This window comes from Podarcis cretensis (assembly GCF_951804945.1).
Source record: "Podarcis cretensis genome assembly, chromosome: 3".
Lineage (NCBI taxonomy): Eukaryota > Metazoa > Chordata > Lepidosauria > Squamata > Lacertidae > Podarcis > Podarcis cretensis.
This window is the reverse complement of record NC_137172.1, coordinates 32897322-32916543: the sequence shown is the minus strand read 5'-3', so window position 1 is coordinate 32916543 and position 19222 is coordinate 32897322. Positions and strand designations below refer to the sequence as shown.

The window sequence follows — 19222 nt, the reverse complement described above, 5'->3', positions numbered from 1 at the left end:
TCTTCTTTCTGCCGTTTTATCCTCACAACAACATTGTTCGGTACATATAAGTGGACCTTCAGGGTAATCCTTCTAAGGCATTGCTACAGAAGTCCGTCTATACTGTATTCCCAAATTTCAACAAGGTACAGTACAATTTACCACTTTCCTCTTGGAAACAAAAAACCCACATTGGACATAAAATGCCCTCGAAATGCATATTGAGGTGTGTTTATTGAGAAGGCCAGTGAAAGTTCAAGGATGGCACAAACCACATAATGTTGTTTGGGGAAGGCTTCTAACCCACCCAGGGAACTAGTTACAGGTAGGTAGCCGTGTTGGTCTGCTGTAGCCGAAACAAAATAAAAATAAAATTCCTTCCAGTAGCACCTTAGAGACCAACTAAGTTTGTTATTGGTATGAGCTTTCGTGTCTGAAGAAGTGTGCATACACACGAAAGATCAGACCATAACAATCTTGGTTGGGCTCTAAGGTGCTGCTGGAAGGAATTTATTTATTTTTTATTTTGTTTCCACCCAGGGAAGTTCATTAACCAATAACACATTTCTTGCAGGTTTTTAAAAATGTGAATGGTAGTTTCGTTAGTTATCAGTTGTAATAAAGCTTTGTCTTGTTCAGTCCTGGTTTTCAGGTGTAAAAATGGCGTCGGGGGTGGGGGTGGGGAATATTGCCGAATCGGCTGTAGGGCAACGCGATGGAAAAAGCAGCGGAAATAACTCAAAAAGCTTAAAATCACTATTCTAAAAGGGTTTCTTAAAAAAAAAGAAGCAGGAGCTCAGCAACCTTTTGAAATATGGCAACCCTAACTTATCTTACAGAACATTATAACTTAAATATATAGTTTCTGTTGTTATTAATTTAAAACAAAACAATCGCTTATTAAAGGGATATAAATTGGGTTGTTTCCTTAGTATGCTGGAGCAAACGTTTACTGCACAAACTTAAGCGTCTCATCTTTTACCGCAAACAGATTTACATGGGGTCTATAATCCATATTCTAATCGGCCTCCGATATACAGGAACTATAGCGTGTGTTCTTCCCCCAGCTCCCCTCGATACTGGATGAAGGTTGAATTGGTTTTTTGTTTTTGTTTTTAATTTTTTGGTTAATAAATATTAACTTTAAAAAATCAAGAGTGGAATGGAGTAGGAGAGAGAACTGCCCTTTTGAATTTCTGCCTGTCATCCAGGAGAGAACTTCCATTTGTGGGGTGTTTGGGTGTGGATATTGTTCGAAGGTTTGCAGCCATTTGCAATGCAAAATGCCGTTTTAAAACCAGAGTTAATTGGAAGAATATCCCAAGTAGACCTCGCTGAAACTGCAAGGCGAGCGTGTTCAAGATGGTTTTGAAGAATCACGTTTCTCTTAGAAGTTCTCGACCTAGCCCAGAAAAATAATTTGTTGTTATCTATTGCATTTGGCATCCCTTATCCCATCACGGATCTAGATAAGACCATCGCCATCAGTTCCATAGCCATGCAGATTTGGAAGACGATATGTGTTGCAATGAGGAGTTTTTCAAGTACTAATGAGCCATCAGCTACTGAGGCTTGGCAACGGGTTGCCGGCCATTCTGACTGGATTAGTGCAGTCTTCCTCCACGAAGAGATAACAGGAGTAAACCCCCTTCTCACGTGCTCCAAATATTCATTGACCGCTTTGATGTCGAGGTGACTGAAATCTCTCCGGATAGACTCGCCCAAGCCAAGTTCATATTCACGGCGGAGAGGGAGCCGCCTAGGGCGAGAGCCCTCAAAGGAGAACACACAAACCTTTGAGGAGCACAGTTTTATATAGATTGGCTTTTCTTAGATCTTATACATTTCTGACAATACTTTACTTTTATTTTATATAAATAGCTCGAAGGCTTCGAAAGTCTATGCTGCTACAAGGAGTACTTCTTACACTTTCAACTGGCAAGTGGTGAGCGCAGTTACTCAAAGCTCAAACTTGTAAAAACTTACATACGCTCAGCAGTGTTACAAAAGAGGCTGATTGGCTGGGCAACTCTATTAATGGAAAATGCCTGAGCACATGAACTTGAAGGATTTTTTTCAAATTAAAAATTAAAAAAAATGTCTGCAAAAATAGTGCGTTGTCTCTTTTTCAAGTTGTGTTTTCTACATATCAGTTTCATTTGTTGTGAGACATTACTGTTGCATACAGTGTTATGTTAGGAAAAGAATAAATAAGAGGGGGAGGGGGGCTATGCTTCTATTCTTCTGCTTACTGTACGTGTGGGGTTTTGTGTCAGCGTAACTTGTATGGGTTCTCTTACTATTTGCTTGTTGTATTTCCTTGGTGGTGAGAGAGGTTGGGGGTGGCTTGGGGTGTGGTTGGTTGTCTTGAAGGAATCCTTGACCACATTTGCAAAGGAAAAGAAAACACGCAAAGAGATTTTGCTATGCTTGGTAGTGAAAGATTTAAGAGACTTAATTTTTAACATCACAACTCACTCGATTATTTGAAATTATTCGTGCGCTAATACATGTTATTTTACATTTGAGAAATCAAATATAATCATGATCAAAGATTGTCGTATTATTCATTATTGAAATTTAAAATACATTTAGCAGTTTCAAGTTTTGTGCTTTACATTTTTTCTGCAAGACCACTGTTTCTGAGAACTGAATTTCTAATTTTTTTTTTGGGGGGGGGGGGTTAGGGCAGGGTGCAAGTACCGTAGTTAACTTTGCCTAGGGCGTAAAATAGTCTGGCAGCGGCATTGAGTAACCTTCCACCCTTCCTAAGAAGGGAGGGTGCAAACCTTAGCATTGTTACTCCGAAGTAAATCCGCTTGAGTTCCATGAGACTTACTCTTAGGTAAGCACGCCTTGGGTGGCGCTGCAACCTTGACTCGTGTGCTTGTCTCCTGGTTCCTGGGGGTCGTTTTCCCTGAGGTTAAAAGGGGACGCTTAAAATGGGGATGAAGGAGGGCTTTTGGGGAGCCCTTTCCGAAGGCAGGAGGCTTTCCTTTCAGGTGAGGGAACTTGGGTCCCCAAGGGAAGAAAATGTCAGAAGGACAACAATGTGAACCTGAAATGTCTGGCATTTGGGACAAAATGGATTTCAAGCACAGCGAGATCCAGAATTGGGGGGCAACTTCAAGAGTGATCCGGTTTAAAGAAACAGAGAGGCGGTTACTATTCTAAATTATTATTACTTAACAAATTTATTAGCTGCTTCCTAGCGTCAAGCCATCTCAGCCGCGTACAAGATAAAAAGAGAAAGGAAATAAAAAACATAAGCTCTAAAAACAATAAAACCTTTTATTTGGTTATGCCCTTAATATTCCATAAATGCTGACATTTTAGAGAGAATGGGGTTTTTCTCCTTTTTAAAAAATGAGTTATCAAAATATTTTATTGGGTAACAAAAGTACACACTGCGTCTCTGTTTTGAAAATGGGTTTCAAGCAAAGTGAGATCGAGAATTGGTAGTGGTTATTATTTTAAATTATTGTTACTTAATAAATTTGTAAGCTGTTTTGTAGTGTGAAGCCATCAAAGGGCGTGCAAGTTAAAAACATAAGCTCTAACTACGATAACACTGTTTGAACAAATTCCCAGGACAACAAAACCTTTTCTCTGGCTATGCCTTTAATATTCCATAAATGACTGGGCCACATCGCAGGGAACGATTCCTGAAACATAAAGGCAGGACCCAGGCGCCTGTCTCATTTCCGTGGGTAACTCGTTGATAAAAGAAGAACATTCTGCACACTTCTTACTGACACTGAACCTGTGGCAGCCCCCTTTTCCAGCACAGTGCAGTGGCGCTCAGAGGGTCCTGCTAGGCATGCGTCTTAGTGGTCTGAAAACATGGAACTGGGAAGAACCATCAACTTCACTGGCTGATCTGGGACCATTCCTGCTCTTTCAGCCAACCTGAACTTACAGGGTCGTTGAGACTCCCTGCCTAAGGGAGGGGCGAAGGACACACACACACACCCCAATCTCTCTCTATCGCTCCCGACCCTCCTGGGAAAATGCTACAAAGCGTTTCCAATATAGAAATGTTTTTGGTAAATAAACGGGCAGCAGCCATCTTTCCTAGCACAATGCTGTCACCCTCAGAATGTCCTCCTGAGTTTATTTCATTTTCCTCCCTGGAGCTCAAGGTGCTGTATATAGATGGCCTCCTATTTTATCCATGCAACAACCTTGCAAGGTAGGTTAGGCTGAGACGCCGTGACTGGCCCTGGTTCACCCAGAGGGCTTCACGGCTTGGGGGGGGGGTGGATCTGAACCCAGTTCCTAGTCCAAGCACGCTAATCGCTACCCCACACTGTCGCAGGGGGACTGACTCCTAGGTTAAAAAAAGTATCATATTGCAGCCTTAGTGGTTTGATAAAGAAGAACTGGATAGAATTATGAACCTCACAGCCTGGTCTTGACCCATTCCTGCTCTTTCAGCCAACCCTACCCTGCAGGTCTCCGCAATAAAATATTTGAGGGGCTGCCCCCCAAGTTTGATGGGCATTGTCATTCAAATGGGCTGCGTGTACTGTGTCATGTGATCGATTATGCAGCGCGGGGCTTACCTAGGTCCCCCAATATTTTATTCAGTTTGACATCCCTGGTGCTCCCCCACTAGTCTGAATAGAGCACTGCAGTCAGGGGTGCCAACTTGAATAAAATATTGGGGAACCCAGGTAAGCCCCGCCCCGCATAATCGATGACATGACATGGTGCACACACACTATTTGAATAGCAATGCCTATCAATTTTAGTGGGACCGGCCCCCTCAAATATTTCTTTCTGGGCAGCCAAAACCTCTTGACCCCTAGGAGTTGGCTCCCATGACAGAAATAATTGACCCAAACTGGACAGGTATATAGAAGACGCCTGTAGAAGAAGTTGCAGTCATGGACCTTCCTGCCTTCACAACAACCCTGCCAAGTAGTCCAGTGCCATTTTGCAGATTGTAATGGGGAAGAGAGAGGCATGGCCTGGGTCAGATAGAGAAACCTTGGGGTGCACTTTCGACTACGACCCTAAGCCTGATTAGTCAGCAGTTAATTCCAGGAAGTTCAACAGGCTTGGCTTCTCTGGTTAGGTAGCTTGAGCAGCTCACCTGTGGAGACTAGGATGCTAGGCGCGCTTCCGTGGGACACACCTTCCATAAACCCCTTTGGGCTGCCAAAAAGACACACCTGGGTGCAGAGAGTGCAGGGAGGAGGCAAGGCCCTTTTTCATGAATTGTATGCACAACATCCACTTAAAGCGCCCCCCGTCCCAATCCTAGTACTTGGAGCTCTGGCAGGGGTCACCTGCCACTTTATCGGCGTCCCCTTCCTGTCTGCTGCGGGAGGGAGCCTCTCCCGGACACACCGGGATCCAATTTGGGTCAACCCGGTTCAGCTGGACCTAATTGGGGCCAATCCGGTTCAGCCCTTTATAGTCTCCAGGGAGGAAAGCTGCAGACTCAACCGGTCCTCGGTTTGTGGAGAGGCTGCTGCTGGGGCGTCTAGGTTGCTGAGTACGGTACATCGCGAGGATCCGCAGTAAGTGTTGGTTTTTTCTCCCCGTGCTCTGCAATGGAAATGCTATAGTTGCCGTTAACATTCTGTTTGCTGAATTGTTCTGCTTTTTGTTTCTTCTAATTCCTCTCATCTCCAGCCCAGTCAAACTGTGATGTGATAATGTCTGTCTTTCTTGGGGAAAACGCATTGAAATGAATGGGGATGGATGATTTAGCTTTACTAGTTGCAAAGGGTCTACTATTGGAATGCAACCTGCGTGTTTTCCCCAAGAACACTGTGGCTTTTGACCAAAAGTTGGAGTCGACAGGAGTTAGCTGTTTGTTGGGTTGCTATGGAAATAGAGTGATTGACTTCTGCTCTAGTGTTATGTGATGAGCTTGGATCCCAGAACAATAGGCAGGTAGGATTCTAGAATGTAGTAACTTGATTGGCTCCTAGGAGCCGTCCAATCCGGCTCCAGGAGGGAAGTTTGAATCAGCCTATCAGGCGTGACTGCTGGTGTCAATGAAATATATATTGCCTGGTGTTTGGGAGGGGCACGACGGACTCCTACTGGATGATAGACTTACAGATAGGTAGCCGTGTTGGTCTGCCATAGTCTGTCAACAGGCTCATCACAGCTATCTGCCAATCACCCATTCCCACCACCCTTCTGAGTAATACCCCTCCCCACCTTCTCACTCTATAGAAGGGTCTGGTGACTTCTGTTTCAGTGTATCTGAAGAAGTGTGCATGCACACGAAAGCTCATACCAAGAACTAACTTAGTTGGTCTTTAAGGTGCTACTGGAAGGAATTTTTTTATTTTGTTTTGGATGATTGACTGTTTTTTACTACGAGTTGAAATAAACACAAGGAAACCGATGGCTCTACACTGAGTTTATTTCATCTAGTGTACAGCCCGTCACTCTTTAAATTCCCACTTTTCCCCATGGCTCAGTGGCGGTGCCATGGGGATGAGAGGAGAGGGGAGGGGAGAAATGGGGAGCTGTTTCTGAGACTGTGAGGAATCTGTTGGGGGTATTCTGGTTCATTAAGACGGTTGTAAGTGTGTGAGAAGGGCGTGGGGGTGTTTTAGGGGAAGTGGGGATGTGTGTATCGTGGTCTGTGAACTAGGGCAGTGAGTGAGTGTGAGAGCAGGAGGAGGAGGAGGAGGGTCTGGTGTTCCAGGTTTCACTCCTGTGAGGAAAGAGACGTGGGTTGGGGACAAAATATAGACCCTATGTTGGCATAATGAGCCCTGGACTGAGGATCTGTTGGTGGAGGAAGGGGTCCCAGGAATGAAATAGGGCTGAGGGAGTTAACTAAAGTGCCAGAACACCTTGAGGCAATACAGAAACCTGTGGCTTGATCTCCCAGTCAGCAGCAACTTAGTACATGTTTTTGTAAGTTTGAGCTAGTCTAGTACAACATAGAAGATTCACAGAGAAATAGGTATATTGAGAATCTCACAGCTTTTTCTAGCTTCTATGAAACCATGGGCAAATCTTTACTTCCCATCTTCTCTGGCATCTATAAACAATACATAGTAATATTTGGACATTTTGCATACTGCTTAGTCTAGGGCATCTGCATTTCAATTTTGAGGTGACTGGAAGCCATATCTCATTTCCCCCCCCCCTAAATAATTTGTTTTCCTCTTGTGCTTCTCTCTTAGGTGAACATGGAACCTCATATTCTCCTGGAATGTGCATTTAAAGGAGCACCAATTGATTTATGCAACAAATTCTTCTCTTCAGATGCTTCATTCCTGCTCTGCAAACTCTACTCCTTCAATTGAAGCCCAGAAAGCTGGAGACTGAGGTCTTGTGCATCTCCCAAGGCAGCGGGAGAATGAATTGCATCTCCATTCAGCAGAACTGCACCCTCTGGAATCTCCACCAGCTCACAAGCCTCCCTTGAAAGAGGTTCTCCAGGACCACCTGTGATTATAGGAGGCACTCTGCTTCTGAAAAGCCCTAATAGGTCTGGCTGGGACAGCCATCTCATCTCTCCCTTGGACAACCAGAATCTATTTGAATACTTCCTCCAGGACATCCAGCTGAAGTGGGACGTAGACACTGGACTTCCGATTCCTGTCACTCTGGTCCAATGGGCTATAGTGGCTCTCGGTTGCCCAGAGTTGCCAGGGGCAAGCTGGGTTAGCAAGGTTGCCTTACTCTCTCTCTGCCTTGAGGACCAGCAGAACTGGAGGGGACTGTGTGAGGTGGATGGAGGAGGTGCTGGACTCTCCTCTAAGCAGAGGTGGACTTCCTCTTCCAGCACGGGAAAGATAGACACAGCCATTCCTAACTTCAGTGGTGTCAAAGGAATGGCAGACAGGAGTAATGTATTAACTAGAAATTTTGGGGTCTGGCTGGTGAGGCTGGCTGACAGTGTGCTTTGGTGGTGCTGTTAACTGAGGACGTCCTTGAAGGTCATCTCTAAAACATCCAACTGGAAGGGGCTGAAGGCTGTCCTCTTCCTTAGGTCAGATGACCCTGATCCACAGCAGTGCAGAATCCCTTGTTGTGGGATCCCTTGAACTGCAGAAGAGAAGTGTTGGCTTTCCTCCCTCCCTTGACCAGCCCCCTGTCTTGAGGACTAGATACTTGTCAGAGCTAGAGGAACAATGTAAGTGGAGGAAAGAGAAACAATGTAGAGGTGGAGAGTCTCTTCTGGAACTAGGAAGATGTGTGAATCCATTTCTTGCTCCTGTTGCCTAGTGAAGTTCAATAGACCCCTGGAGCCTAGTAGGAAAAAAATAATGTATCTGTTGGTAGTACCAGTTGAACTGGATAACTAGGTGGGCAACTGAATATTTACCAGGTGTGCTGGTAGCTGACTAAAATAGGAAGCAGAGCAGTGGGTGTAAATAAGGATCTGGAGGTGGACACTTCTTCCAGAGAACAATTCTCATTATTCGCCCTTTGTGCCTTTGCCCAGTAGGTCCAGAACCAGAGCTGTTGGGGATGTAAGGAGGAGTGTGAGCACAGGAGTGCTCTTATGAAACCAGGTTGGCGGTCTTGAGCCCCCAAACCCCTCCTGTTCTTGGGCTCTGGCTCCCACCAGAGGCAGCCAGCGTGACCAATGTTCACAGGCGGTGGGAGATCCAGCCCAATCAGTCCCAAGTTACACTCCTGAGTGTGACGCAGTTAAAATCCCTGGGCCTTTTGGCCTTTTCCCTTTGTTCCCTCCCAAAGTGCCCCGTTCCCCATGCAAAACAAAAACCAAACCTGCCCTGAAATTCACCTGTGGAAAAGCACCCCCCCCCCAACCAAAAGCAAACGCAAGCAAGGAAAAAACCTCAGAGGTGGGCCCTTCAAGGAATTTCCCCCTTCTTGTTCTGGAGGAGCATGCACAGAAATGCTGCCCTGCAGACTTCCCTCTGCCACCTCCATGCATATCTGCTTCTCCGGGGGGGTTGGTTTTTTTCCTATTGCATGGACCAGTTCTGACATTGCTACCCCCCCCCCAACAAAAACGTTAGTCCTCCGGAAGGCTAAAAATAATGAATTTTTTTTTGATCTGGTATTTGAGGGGCTGACAGGCTCCTTGCTATGAACTGTTGAGTTGGTGGCAGTCTGAAGCTTGGAGGCTGCATATGTCTTGTCAGGTGAAGTGATAGGCCACAGCTTGGAGGAAGGGGAGGCAATGGTAGGCCGACATCTTTGAACGTGAGTGGCAGGTGTAAAGGCGGCTCTGGAAGACACATATTCTGGAGGGCAGTTCTCAGGATTCTGGTTGCAGAACCAGAGCTGTTAGGAATGAGAGGAGGAGCATGAGCACAGGTGTTCTCAAGAAAGCAGAGATAGCAGACTTGAGTCTCCCACCGCCCCATGTTAATGGACTCGATTCCCATAAGGACTGGCCAGATGTGTGGGAATGTTGTGGATAGTGGGAGAGGATATATTGATTAAATATTCTCCTTCCTCACTAAACGCTAGTGAGGCGGTAGCAGAGCACATTCCCTTGCATATTGCTGGAAGCAAGTTGATGGATTCGTTAGAATCATATAAGTTGAGCAGTCCAGCCTGGCTTGTCCAGGTTGGATTGTTCCTGGTAAATTTCCCCATTAGTTTCCTCTTAAAAACTATGACATGACAGTCTTTTTTTTTAAAGTAATGGCAAAGTTTACTAACATTCAGTTGATGATATTGTTCAAGTGTCAGGCTTTATCTTGTAGTTGCAGTTACATTTGCAGAGAAAAGAAGCTTCAAACTTTATACCTTGTGGCTTCAGTCCTCTGTACAGGATGAGCCATGTGCTGCTGGCTAAGAGCATGGTCACCAAAACGTTGGCATGCTCTGCTTTCGCTGCACTCCTTGCCCTTGAGGGAAGCAGGAAGGTGAGGCTGGGGGAGAAGCAGCGTCCCCCTGGAAGCACTCCAGCCCTGCTTGCCTTGCTCAAGGAAGGTCCCCGGGGGAGTTGCCCTTACCCGTCGAGCACAGGCGCTGGGTGTCCCAAGATAGGCGCCCAGGCTCCAGGGGCTGCAAGAGGCAGAGCTGGAAGGGAGCTCCCAGTCGATTCTCCTCCTGTGCCCCCAGTCCCTACCCGACGTCCTCCCCTCTCGCCTTTCTTCCCGGCAGAATCGGGACCATCTCTCCCCCTGCAACTCACCCGGATGCGATCCTCGGGGATCTCAGTGAGGCAGGCCAGCAACATCCTCTTGTAGTACCCAGGCTTTGGTTGCTCCTTAAACGTCGTTTCCAGCACGTCCAGCTGGAAGTCCGAGAAGTCAAACCTCGGCCTCCGGTCCGATGAGCGAAGACCGCGGCGCCTCGTCCTGATCTCTGCAGAGGAGAAAAGTGGGGCGTTAAGCAGGCTGTGCTTTCCCTAAGCTGCCCCCTGCAGTTCCAGTTTGTCAGGGTCCTTCTTGAAGTGTGGTGCCCAAACTGGACACAGTACTCCAGGTGAGGTCTGACCAGAGCAGAATACAGTGGCACTATTACTTCCCTTGATCTAGATGCTATACTCCTATTGATGCAGCCCAGAATTGCATTGGCTTTTTTAGCTGCCGCGTCACACTGTTGGCTCATGTCAAGTTTGTGGTCAACCAAGACTCCTAGATCCTTTTCACATTCTAACCTTATTTTTCCCTTTAGTACTGTATTAATCTGTTTATATTTGATTCCTTATAACATTTCTACTTACAGATAGGTAGCCGTGTTGGTCTGCCATAGTCAAAACAAAATAAAAAAATTCCTTCCAGTAGCACCTTAAAGACCAACTAAGTTAGTTCTTGTGCTTTTATCATTACCTGCACAGGTGAGGCCACACCCACCTCTGGTCACATGTGGAGGAAGTCCGTCCTCAGGAAGTTTACCTGCTTGCTAGACGGACATCCCTCCCCATGTTCTAACATGTACACTCTAGGAATGTTGTCATTGACTGCTCCTGTGTTTACACTTTTTTGGGTCTGTCTTGCAGCAAGTTCTCTCTGGGTATCAGTCTGGCTCTGTTGATCTGTTGTCTAACTTCATCTGCTGGGTATTTTAGTTCTAAAAAGGTTTGCTGTAGATCTCTTAGGTGAGAGTCTCTGTCTGTAGAATTGGAGCAGATGCGGCTGTAACGTAGTGCCTGGCTATATACAATGGACTGTTTGGTATGTTTGGGATGGTAGCTAGAGGCATGTAGATATGTTTGTCGGTCAGTTGGTTTACGGTATAAGGTGGTGTCTATGCGCCCATCCTGTATTTTTATAGTAGTGTCCAAAAAATGTATTTCTTGCATAGATTGATTCATTGTTAGGTTGATTGTGGGGTGAAAATCATTGAATTTCTGGTGGAAGGTGTCCAGGGTCTGTTGACCATGTGTCCAGATGATAAAAATATCGTCAATGTATCGCAGGTACAAGAGAGGTTTGAGTGGGTAGGAGTTTAGGAAACGTTGTTCTAAATCCGCCATGAAGATGTTGGCATACTGTGGGGCCATGCGGGTGCCCATTGCTGTGCCGCTGATCTGAAGGAACAGGTCGTCACCGAATTTGAAGTTGTTGTGGGTAAGGACAAATTGGCAGAGTTTGGTAGCAAAGTCCGCTGTGGTTTTATCTGTAATGGTGTTCCTTATAGCTTGTAAACTATCGTTGTGTGGGATGTTGGTATACAGAGATTCCACATCCATAGTAGCTAGTATAATTTCTATATAATAATTTAATTTATAATTTCTATAGTATAATAGTAACATTTCTACTGAAGCACTTTGAAGGTCGTTTCCAGTACGTCCAGCTGGAAGTCTGAGAACGCAAACCTCGTCCTCTGGTCCGATGAGCGAAGTCGGTTGAGCATCCTCCTGATCTCTGCAGAGGAGAAAAGTGGGGCGTTAAGCAGGCTGTGCTTTCGCTAAGCTGCCCCCTGCCCAGTCTGGAGCTGCTCTTGGCCTCAAAGGTGAGAGGAGGAAGGGGGAAGAGGAGCAGGTGTCTCCTGGGAAGAGAGGTGGAGGTCATTCTCAAAGGTGTGGAAATCCATCCCCTGCTTCTCTGGTCAGGAGGAGTGGTGGGCATGAAATGTGGGTGCAGAAGGTACAGGGGCCCTTTTAAAGGCATGGAAAGGATCTCCCAGCTCAGTCACTGGTGTGTGTTCCCCCTCCAAAAAAAGCAGCAGAGCCAGTCAAGAAGCCCTCATATCACACACACACACACACACACACACACCCTGGCCACCTGAAGGTGAGGCTTCTCTGCTCAATGATTTTTGTTGTTTTTTCCTCCTCTCACCTTTCAGCGTACTTTGTGTATATTTTGGGTTTAATTGTGATGCTTCTATGTATCTGTCTCTATGCCGCCTTGAGATCTATTGGATGTTAGCAGGCATTGAAATGAAATCAGATAGAGGTAAATGAATAAAACATTGCTAACTTCAGTTTTCAAAAATGGGTGTCTTGTAGTAAAAAGGGAAAGCACAAAACTTGAAGCTACTAATTTTATTTTAAATTGCAATAATAAAAAATGCAACCATCTTGTGATTTCCATTTGTATTTGAGAAAGATAATGTTTTAGCACACAAATCATTTTACATAATCTTGTGGATTGTGATGTTAACATTTAAGTCTCTTAAATTTCAATTCCAGGCACATCACTTTGCAGATTTTGTCACCAATTTCTTCAAGTCAAGTGCTGATGTTTAGGCTTGTTCTTTTGATATACAGTAGTTGCCAAGCTAACCAGTCTCTATGGAAACATTTGTTGTTAATAATTTTTATTAAAGATTTTCTTGGTTTACAAATGTACGTGCATTGTCTCTTTTTCTCCAGTTGTATTTTCTACAGAATAATAACCTGCTCTCTTAAACAATCCAGTAGTAAAATCGGCAGCAACTAGGCCCTTGACAACCTTTGGAAACCACTTCCTAACAACAAAGGAACATGGCAAAGGGATGGTATCAGCAATATAGAAAACACTGCTCCAAAATCCCACAAACCCCCTCAATGTAATAATAAAAAAAGGGAGGATGACATAGGCTATGAGATTAACCCCACCCACTGGACCAGAATGTGGGCTAAACCTCCCTTTAAATCCGTATCGGCAAAAAGGAAAGAGCTCACTTTGAAACTCAGTTGGTACCTAACACCATGGAAATTAGTGCTAATACACCCAGGAACCTCACAAAAATGCTGCAGAGGATGCACCTCCACAGGCACATACCTCCACATGTGGTGGGAATGTCCCAAAATCCATCTCTTCTGGACACCAATCATACAAGAACTATGCAAAATAACTAAGCAATTAGACGTCACCCTGGAACTGGCCCCACTAAACATCTTCCAAGATAATGCCCACTCATATCATAAAGAGCCCATAACCCACCAACTATCAGAAGCGTCATAGACAAACACAGGAGAGGCCTGTCAGGAGTAAGCTTTGACCAATGGTATCAAATAGTATGGGAAACAGCCTTATTAGTAAAACTAACCAATAAACTGAAACTGACACGGGGACAAATAGAAGAAGATGCCTTCACCCCTGTATGGTTCCCCTTTATCACATACAGTCATACCTCTTGTTATGTTTGCTTCAGGTTGCGTCCTGCAGCAACCTGGAACGGATCCCATTTGCAACCAGAGGTACCACTGTACACAGCCAAACAAGACAAGAATCCGTCAACAGCTTACAAATCAATCTGTAACCTGATCCAAAAACACACACACACAAAACCAAAGCTCACTACAGCCAACCAAAGACAACCAACCACAGCCTAGGCCACCCTCAACCTCTCACCAAGGAAATACAACAAGTGAATAGTAAGAGAACCCACACAAGTCGCGCCAACTCAAATCCCACACATACACTAAGAAGAATAGAAGCATTGGCACCCCACCCCACTCACCACTCCCCCTCTTTTCTTCCTAACCTAACACTATATGCAACACTAATGTCTCACAACAAATGAAACTGATCTGTAGAACACACAACTTGAAAAAAGAGACAATGCACGTATTTTTGTAAATGAAGAAATCGTTAATAAAAATATATTTTAAAAAAAGAATAACTACATTTGTTGTGAGCCTATGTAAGATTCTTGTATTCATCTATAGGGTGTCTGGATCTGACCTGCACATGTTACCTTCACAGCAGGCCTGTAGTGTAGGATTGGCTCAAAGAGCATCCTGAGTGAGGCTTGAAAGCTCATTAGCCTGGATTCGTGCAGCAGGCAATGCAAAAAGAAAAAGAAAAAAAGACAGCCACTATAAATAAAGCCAATATCTGAAAGTAAATATTGTATGTTTTCTAAGCTGGTTTTAGTCCTGTTCTTAGGGAACTGTGGAGAATGAGTGATTTATTATTTTCAGGCACCTGTGCATTATTGGTCAAGCCACTCCTCCAGAAAATTCCTGTTCATTTAAAGAAAGAGGGAGCTTATTATGGACCAACAGGCGTGGAAGACATTGAACTATGTTGATAAAACGCTGTAAAATAAGTACTTGGCAGTGTCATCCGAAAGTACTGCCTACAACTGACCCAGCTGTAGAAGACTGTCAAAGATGGGCCACCAAATTGCTCATCCTCCGCGTTTGAATTCCTTTCGGCATATTTTGTGAAGGGGCTGAGGGAGTCCAGGGGCAACCCTCTTCCTCCAATCTCCAGCCACAGTAATCTGAAGCTGCAGGTGGTTCAAGTCCTTTTCCACAGGATTTTTGCAGTCTTCCAGGGAGGCAGAATGGCTCTCACTTTCTGGGAGGACACAATTTGGTTTGTACTAACACTCACCTGTACCATGACATCCCATGTAGGTCTGTTCTGTTTATTTGTGTGTGTGTTTATCTCCTTGAGTTCTATTTTTGTTGTTTGGGTTATTTGGAGATTTATTTATTTTTCACTTTTAAAAGCACCTGCACTTTCCAGCATTTCACTTGATGCGCCCCGGAATCCCGACCTGGCAGATGGGTGGGTGGGGGGTAGGCAGCAGAGAACAACCCCAGGAGCCCGGATCACTCTTTCTAGGAGGTGGCGGGGCAGCCCGTGGCATTGATGCAGAGAAGGGGGCTCTCCAGGTGTGGGTGGACTAGAATTCCCATCGGGACCAGCCAGCATGACCAGTGGTCAGAGGCAATGAAGTCCCACACATCTTCAGGGCTCCAGCTTCGCCCCCTCTTCCCTAGGGATTGGAAGGGGGGGTGATTTAAAAAAACAACCAGTCCATTTAACGATTTGATTGTCAACTCTGAATTCTGCAACTGAAATGTTTCCACGATTTCAAGATGGACTCTGGAAATCTTGCTGACTGCTCGGTTTGATTTATTATGCGGCTTAATTATTTCTTAATATTTTATTAAAAGGTATGCAAAGGGAAACAGATATTTTAAATGGGGGGAAATGAGGGATTTGTGGCAGAAGCTTTTGTGGTCAGGTGCAAAGGAATTATGGCTCAGGAAAGCTCCGCTCAGAATAAGCCCCTTCTTTGGAAGATGCCCCCTGAGGAATTATTTCCTTCCCGTCCGGCATTTTATTTCAACATTCCTTTAGTTTTTCCATTTGCAATCCTATACTCAGAAGCAAGCTTCACTGTGTCCCTTAGGGAAGTTGGCGCCTGGGTCTTGCCTTTTGGTTTCAGGAATCTTTCCCTGCAGTGTGGCCCCAGTCATTTATGGAATATTAAGAGCATAGCCAGAAAAAAGGTTTTGTTGTCCTGGGAGTTTGTTGAAACAATGTTATAGTTTTTAGAACTTATCTTTTGTCTCTGTGTTTTCTTCTTTTTAAAATTTGTAACACCCCCCCCCCCCCGATGGCTTCACGGTACAGAGCATCTTGTAAATTTATTAAGCAACAATAATTAAAACTAATAACTACCGTCTGGCCGCTCCTCTTTAAACCCGATAGAGCTTGCACCCCAATTCTCGACCTCGCTTTGCTTGAAACCCTTTCTCACAACAGAGACGCTGCCTGTACTTTTGTTACCCGATAAAATATTTTAATAAAAAGCATTTAAAAGAAAAAGAGCGACACCCATTTTCTCTCCAATACCAAAAAATTCCGGAGATGTCAGATTCACACCGCTGCTCTTCAGCATTTTTTTTCTTTTCTTCCTGGAAGGCGCGGTCAAAGGATCGTGCTATTGTGATCCGGTGGACGCAAGAGAGGACTTGTACGCCAGAGGGGCTTGCTTGCTTCCCTCCATTTACTGAATTCAAGTTTAATAAAGTGTAGTTTGTTTCCTCAGACCATCACATTGTAGCAAGAGTTTTTCTCTAACGTTGCGCACTACACATAAGTGGACCTTCAGGGCATTGTTACAAAATTTCACCTTTACTATGTTCCTATTTTCTTTTTGGAAACGAAAACCCCCACATTTGGCATAAAATGCCCTCGAAATTGCATATTGAGGTGTGTGTATTAACCCGGAAAGGGTTAATAAAACACGCCGACTTTTCTTCATAGAGAGATGGTCAGTGAAAGTTTAAGAAAGTGTCGGTAGGTTAGAACAAACCATATGCAAAGTTGTTTGAAGACAGTTCCCTAACAAATAGCACTTTCCTTGCAGTTTTTTTTTAAACGTGTACGGTAGTTTATGTTAGTTCTCAGTTGTAATACAGCTTTGCCATTTCAGTTTACAGAACATTAATTAAATACATAGTTTCTGTTGTTGGTAATTGAAAATAAAAATAATCGCTCGTTGAAGGAATAGAAATTGTGTCGGCTCCTTAATATTGTGGGAATGTTTTGGAAGATAGGAGAGGATCTAGATTAGGCCGATTCAGGCCCTTCACCGCCAGTTCCATAGCCTTGCAGATTTGTAAGTTGGTTTGTGTTGCAATGAGGAGTTAAGGTAAAGGTAAAGGTACCCCTGCCCGTACGGGCCAGTCTTGACAGACTCTGGGGTTGTGCGCCCATCTCACTTAAGAGGCCAGGGGCCAGCGCTGTCCGGAGACACTTCCGGGTCACGTGGCCAGCGTGACATCGCTGCTCTGGCCAGAGCCAGAGCCGCACACGGAAACGCCGTTTACCTTCCCGCTGGTAAGCGGTCCCTATTTATCTACTTGCACCCGGAGGTGCTTTCGAACTGCTAGGTTGGCAGGCGCTGGGACCGAGCAGCGGGAGCGCACCCCGCCGCAGGGATTCGAACCGCCGACCTTTCGATCGGCAAGTCCTAGGCGCTGAGGCTTTAACCCACAGCGCCACCTGCGTCCCTTGCAATGAGGAGTTAATCAAGTATAATTAGCAAGTTTTCAGTCAGCTACTGAGGCTTGGCAACGGGCTGCCAATCATTCTGATTCGATTGTCTTCCTCAATGAAGAGATAACATGAGTCAAGCTCCTACGTGCTCCAAATACAGCAGGCTGAAATAACTCCGGATGGACTCGCCCAAGCACAGTTCAAATTCATGGAAGAGAGGCAGCCGCCTAGGGCGACAGACCTCAAAGGGCGACACACAGACCTTTGAGGCGCACAGTTTTATATAGACTGGCTTTTCTTATATTTTATAAATTTCTGACAATGTTTTACTTTTATATAAAGAGCTGGAAGGTTTCCAAAGACTATGCTGCCATAAAGATTGCTTCTCACACTTTCAGTTGGAAAGTGGTGAATGCGGTTTCTCAATGCTCAAAGCTATAAAAACTTACACACGCTCAACAATGTTGCAAAAAAGGCTGATTGGCTTGGCAACTATATTAATGGAACATGGCTGAACATCAGCACATGAACTTGAAGGAATTGTTGACCACATTTGCAAAGGAAAAGAAAACACTCAAAGAGATTTTTGATGTGCTTGGAATTGAAACTTTTAAAAGACTTAAATTTTAACATCACAGTTCACAAGATCGTTTGAAATTATTTGTGCACTAATACATGCTCTTTTATCTTTGAGAAACATAATCACAGATTGTTGTATTATTTATTATTGCCATTTAAAATACATTTAACAGTTTCAAGCTTTGTGCTTTGCATTTTTTCTACAAGACGACTGTTTTTGAAAATTGAATGGGGCGTCATGGTGGTGCAACTAGTTAGTTAGGAATAGAGGAATAGTTAGCGTAGGAATAGTTAGCCTAGGGTGTAAAATAGCCTGGCATTGACACTGAGTAAACTCATACCCTTCCTACTAGCTCTGTTTGTAACAAAATACTCCGTGACCCCTTTGATCTGGTGCAGGCTGAACTCTCTCTGTACAGACTCTTCCAGACGAAGTGCATTGCACAGAGACTAGCTCATTGAGCTCTGAAATCACCTACATTTCTATAGCCAATTAGCCCCCTTTTGAGACTGTTGCTGGAGGCATTTCACACTCATGACAATGCCAAGGGAGAGTGCCATGTGTCTCAGGTTCCAGGTTAGGCTGCCTTCCTGGCAGAGTTAAGACAGAAAGATGATACTCAACCAGGGCTGGGTTAGAAAGATTTTAGTACCTCTCTATAGGCAATTCAAAATAAACTCAATACTAAACCGTAAAATAAAATAATACATGATTTTTTTCCAACACATGTCAGGTTCTGATTTCCACATATTATTTCTTTAGTAGGATACCCCCTGGTTTAGGATACATTATAAAAAGAGAACAGAAAAATAGTGGAAAAAGTGTGTAATGACACCTAACGAATTTCTAATTTCCCCCATGATGACTTTTCTTTCTTTCTTTCTTTCTTTCTTTCTTTCTTTCTTTCTTTCTTTCAGATTAGTTCAAAAATAAATTATCGTTTTCTCAGCTGCTCCTGCTTTGCTTGGCACTCTCAGCATGTGCTTAGCCTGCCTACTGGATAATCCAGTACAGGACTCAGAAAAAGCCAGCGCTTCTGCACACTCAGAGCTTCCATGCACATTTCTTCAGCCTCCATGTAAGGGAAGCAATGGGAACAGTCAAAGCTCAAGGGTATATTCCAGCTAGGCCAAAGTGCCCAAGGTGAGGGCAGAGCTTTGATCTCAGATTATTTCCTTCGTAGCTTCCAAACGTGTAGGAAAAGCTTTTGCTGCAATGGGATGCTTTGCGGCAAACTACTGAACTTGAATTCCATCAATGGAGAGAAGCGAGTCTGTAGCTGGAGGGGAGATCTGGTGTGCAAGGTCTCTCACCAGCTCACAAAATGCAGGCTCCAAGCCAGTGGCATAGCCTGCATTGACAATACCTGGGTCAAGGCAAGGATGGTGCTCCCTAAACTATTTGCAGGGATCATGCGGAAGACAAGAGGATACTTCTTTGAGCCCCTGCACGGTTGTTCCTCATGGAGGTCACCTGCCAGTCATTGTGTTCACCCTCTCAGCTCAGTGAGCTCCCAGTGTGAACTGTGGCTGGCGCTCCTTGGTGGGCTTGGTGATTTCCCAGAAGCACC

The 19222-nt window shown here is 44.7% G+C and overlaps 1 protein-coding gene across 1 annotated transcript in view; it reads right to left on the bottom strand.

The window, feature by feature from the left end:
• Nucleotides 1-14683, bottom strand: part of MIXL1 (Mix paired-like homeobox) — a gene marked incomplete at its 5' end in the record, with an annotated part of 37315 nt that extends 22632 nt beyond the window's left edge. Inside the window, 3 exons of the mRNA XM_079971290.1 lie at nucleotides 10085-10257; nucleotides 11686-11762; nucleotides 14670-14683. Coding sequence (XP_079827416.1) covers nucleotides 10085-10257; nucleotides 11686-11762; nucleotides 14670-14683 — 264 coding nt within the window. The remainder of the gene's footprint in view (nucleotides 1-10084; nucleotides 10258-11685; nucleotides 11763-14669) is intronic.
• Between the last annotated feature and the right edge of the window lie 4539 nt (nucleotides 14684-19222).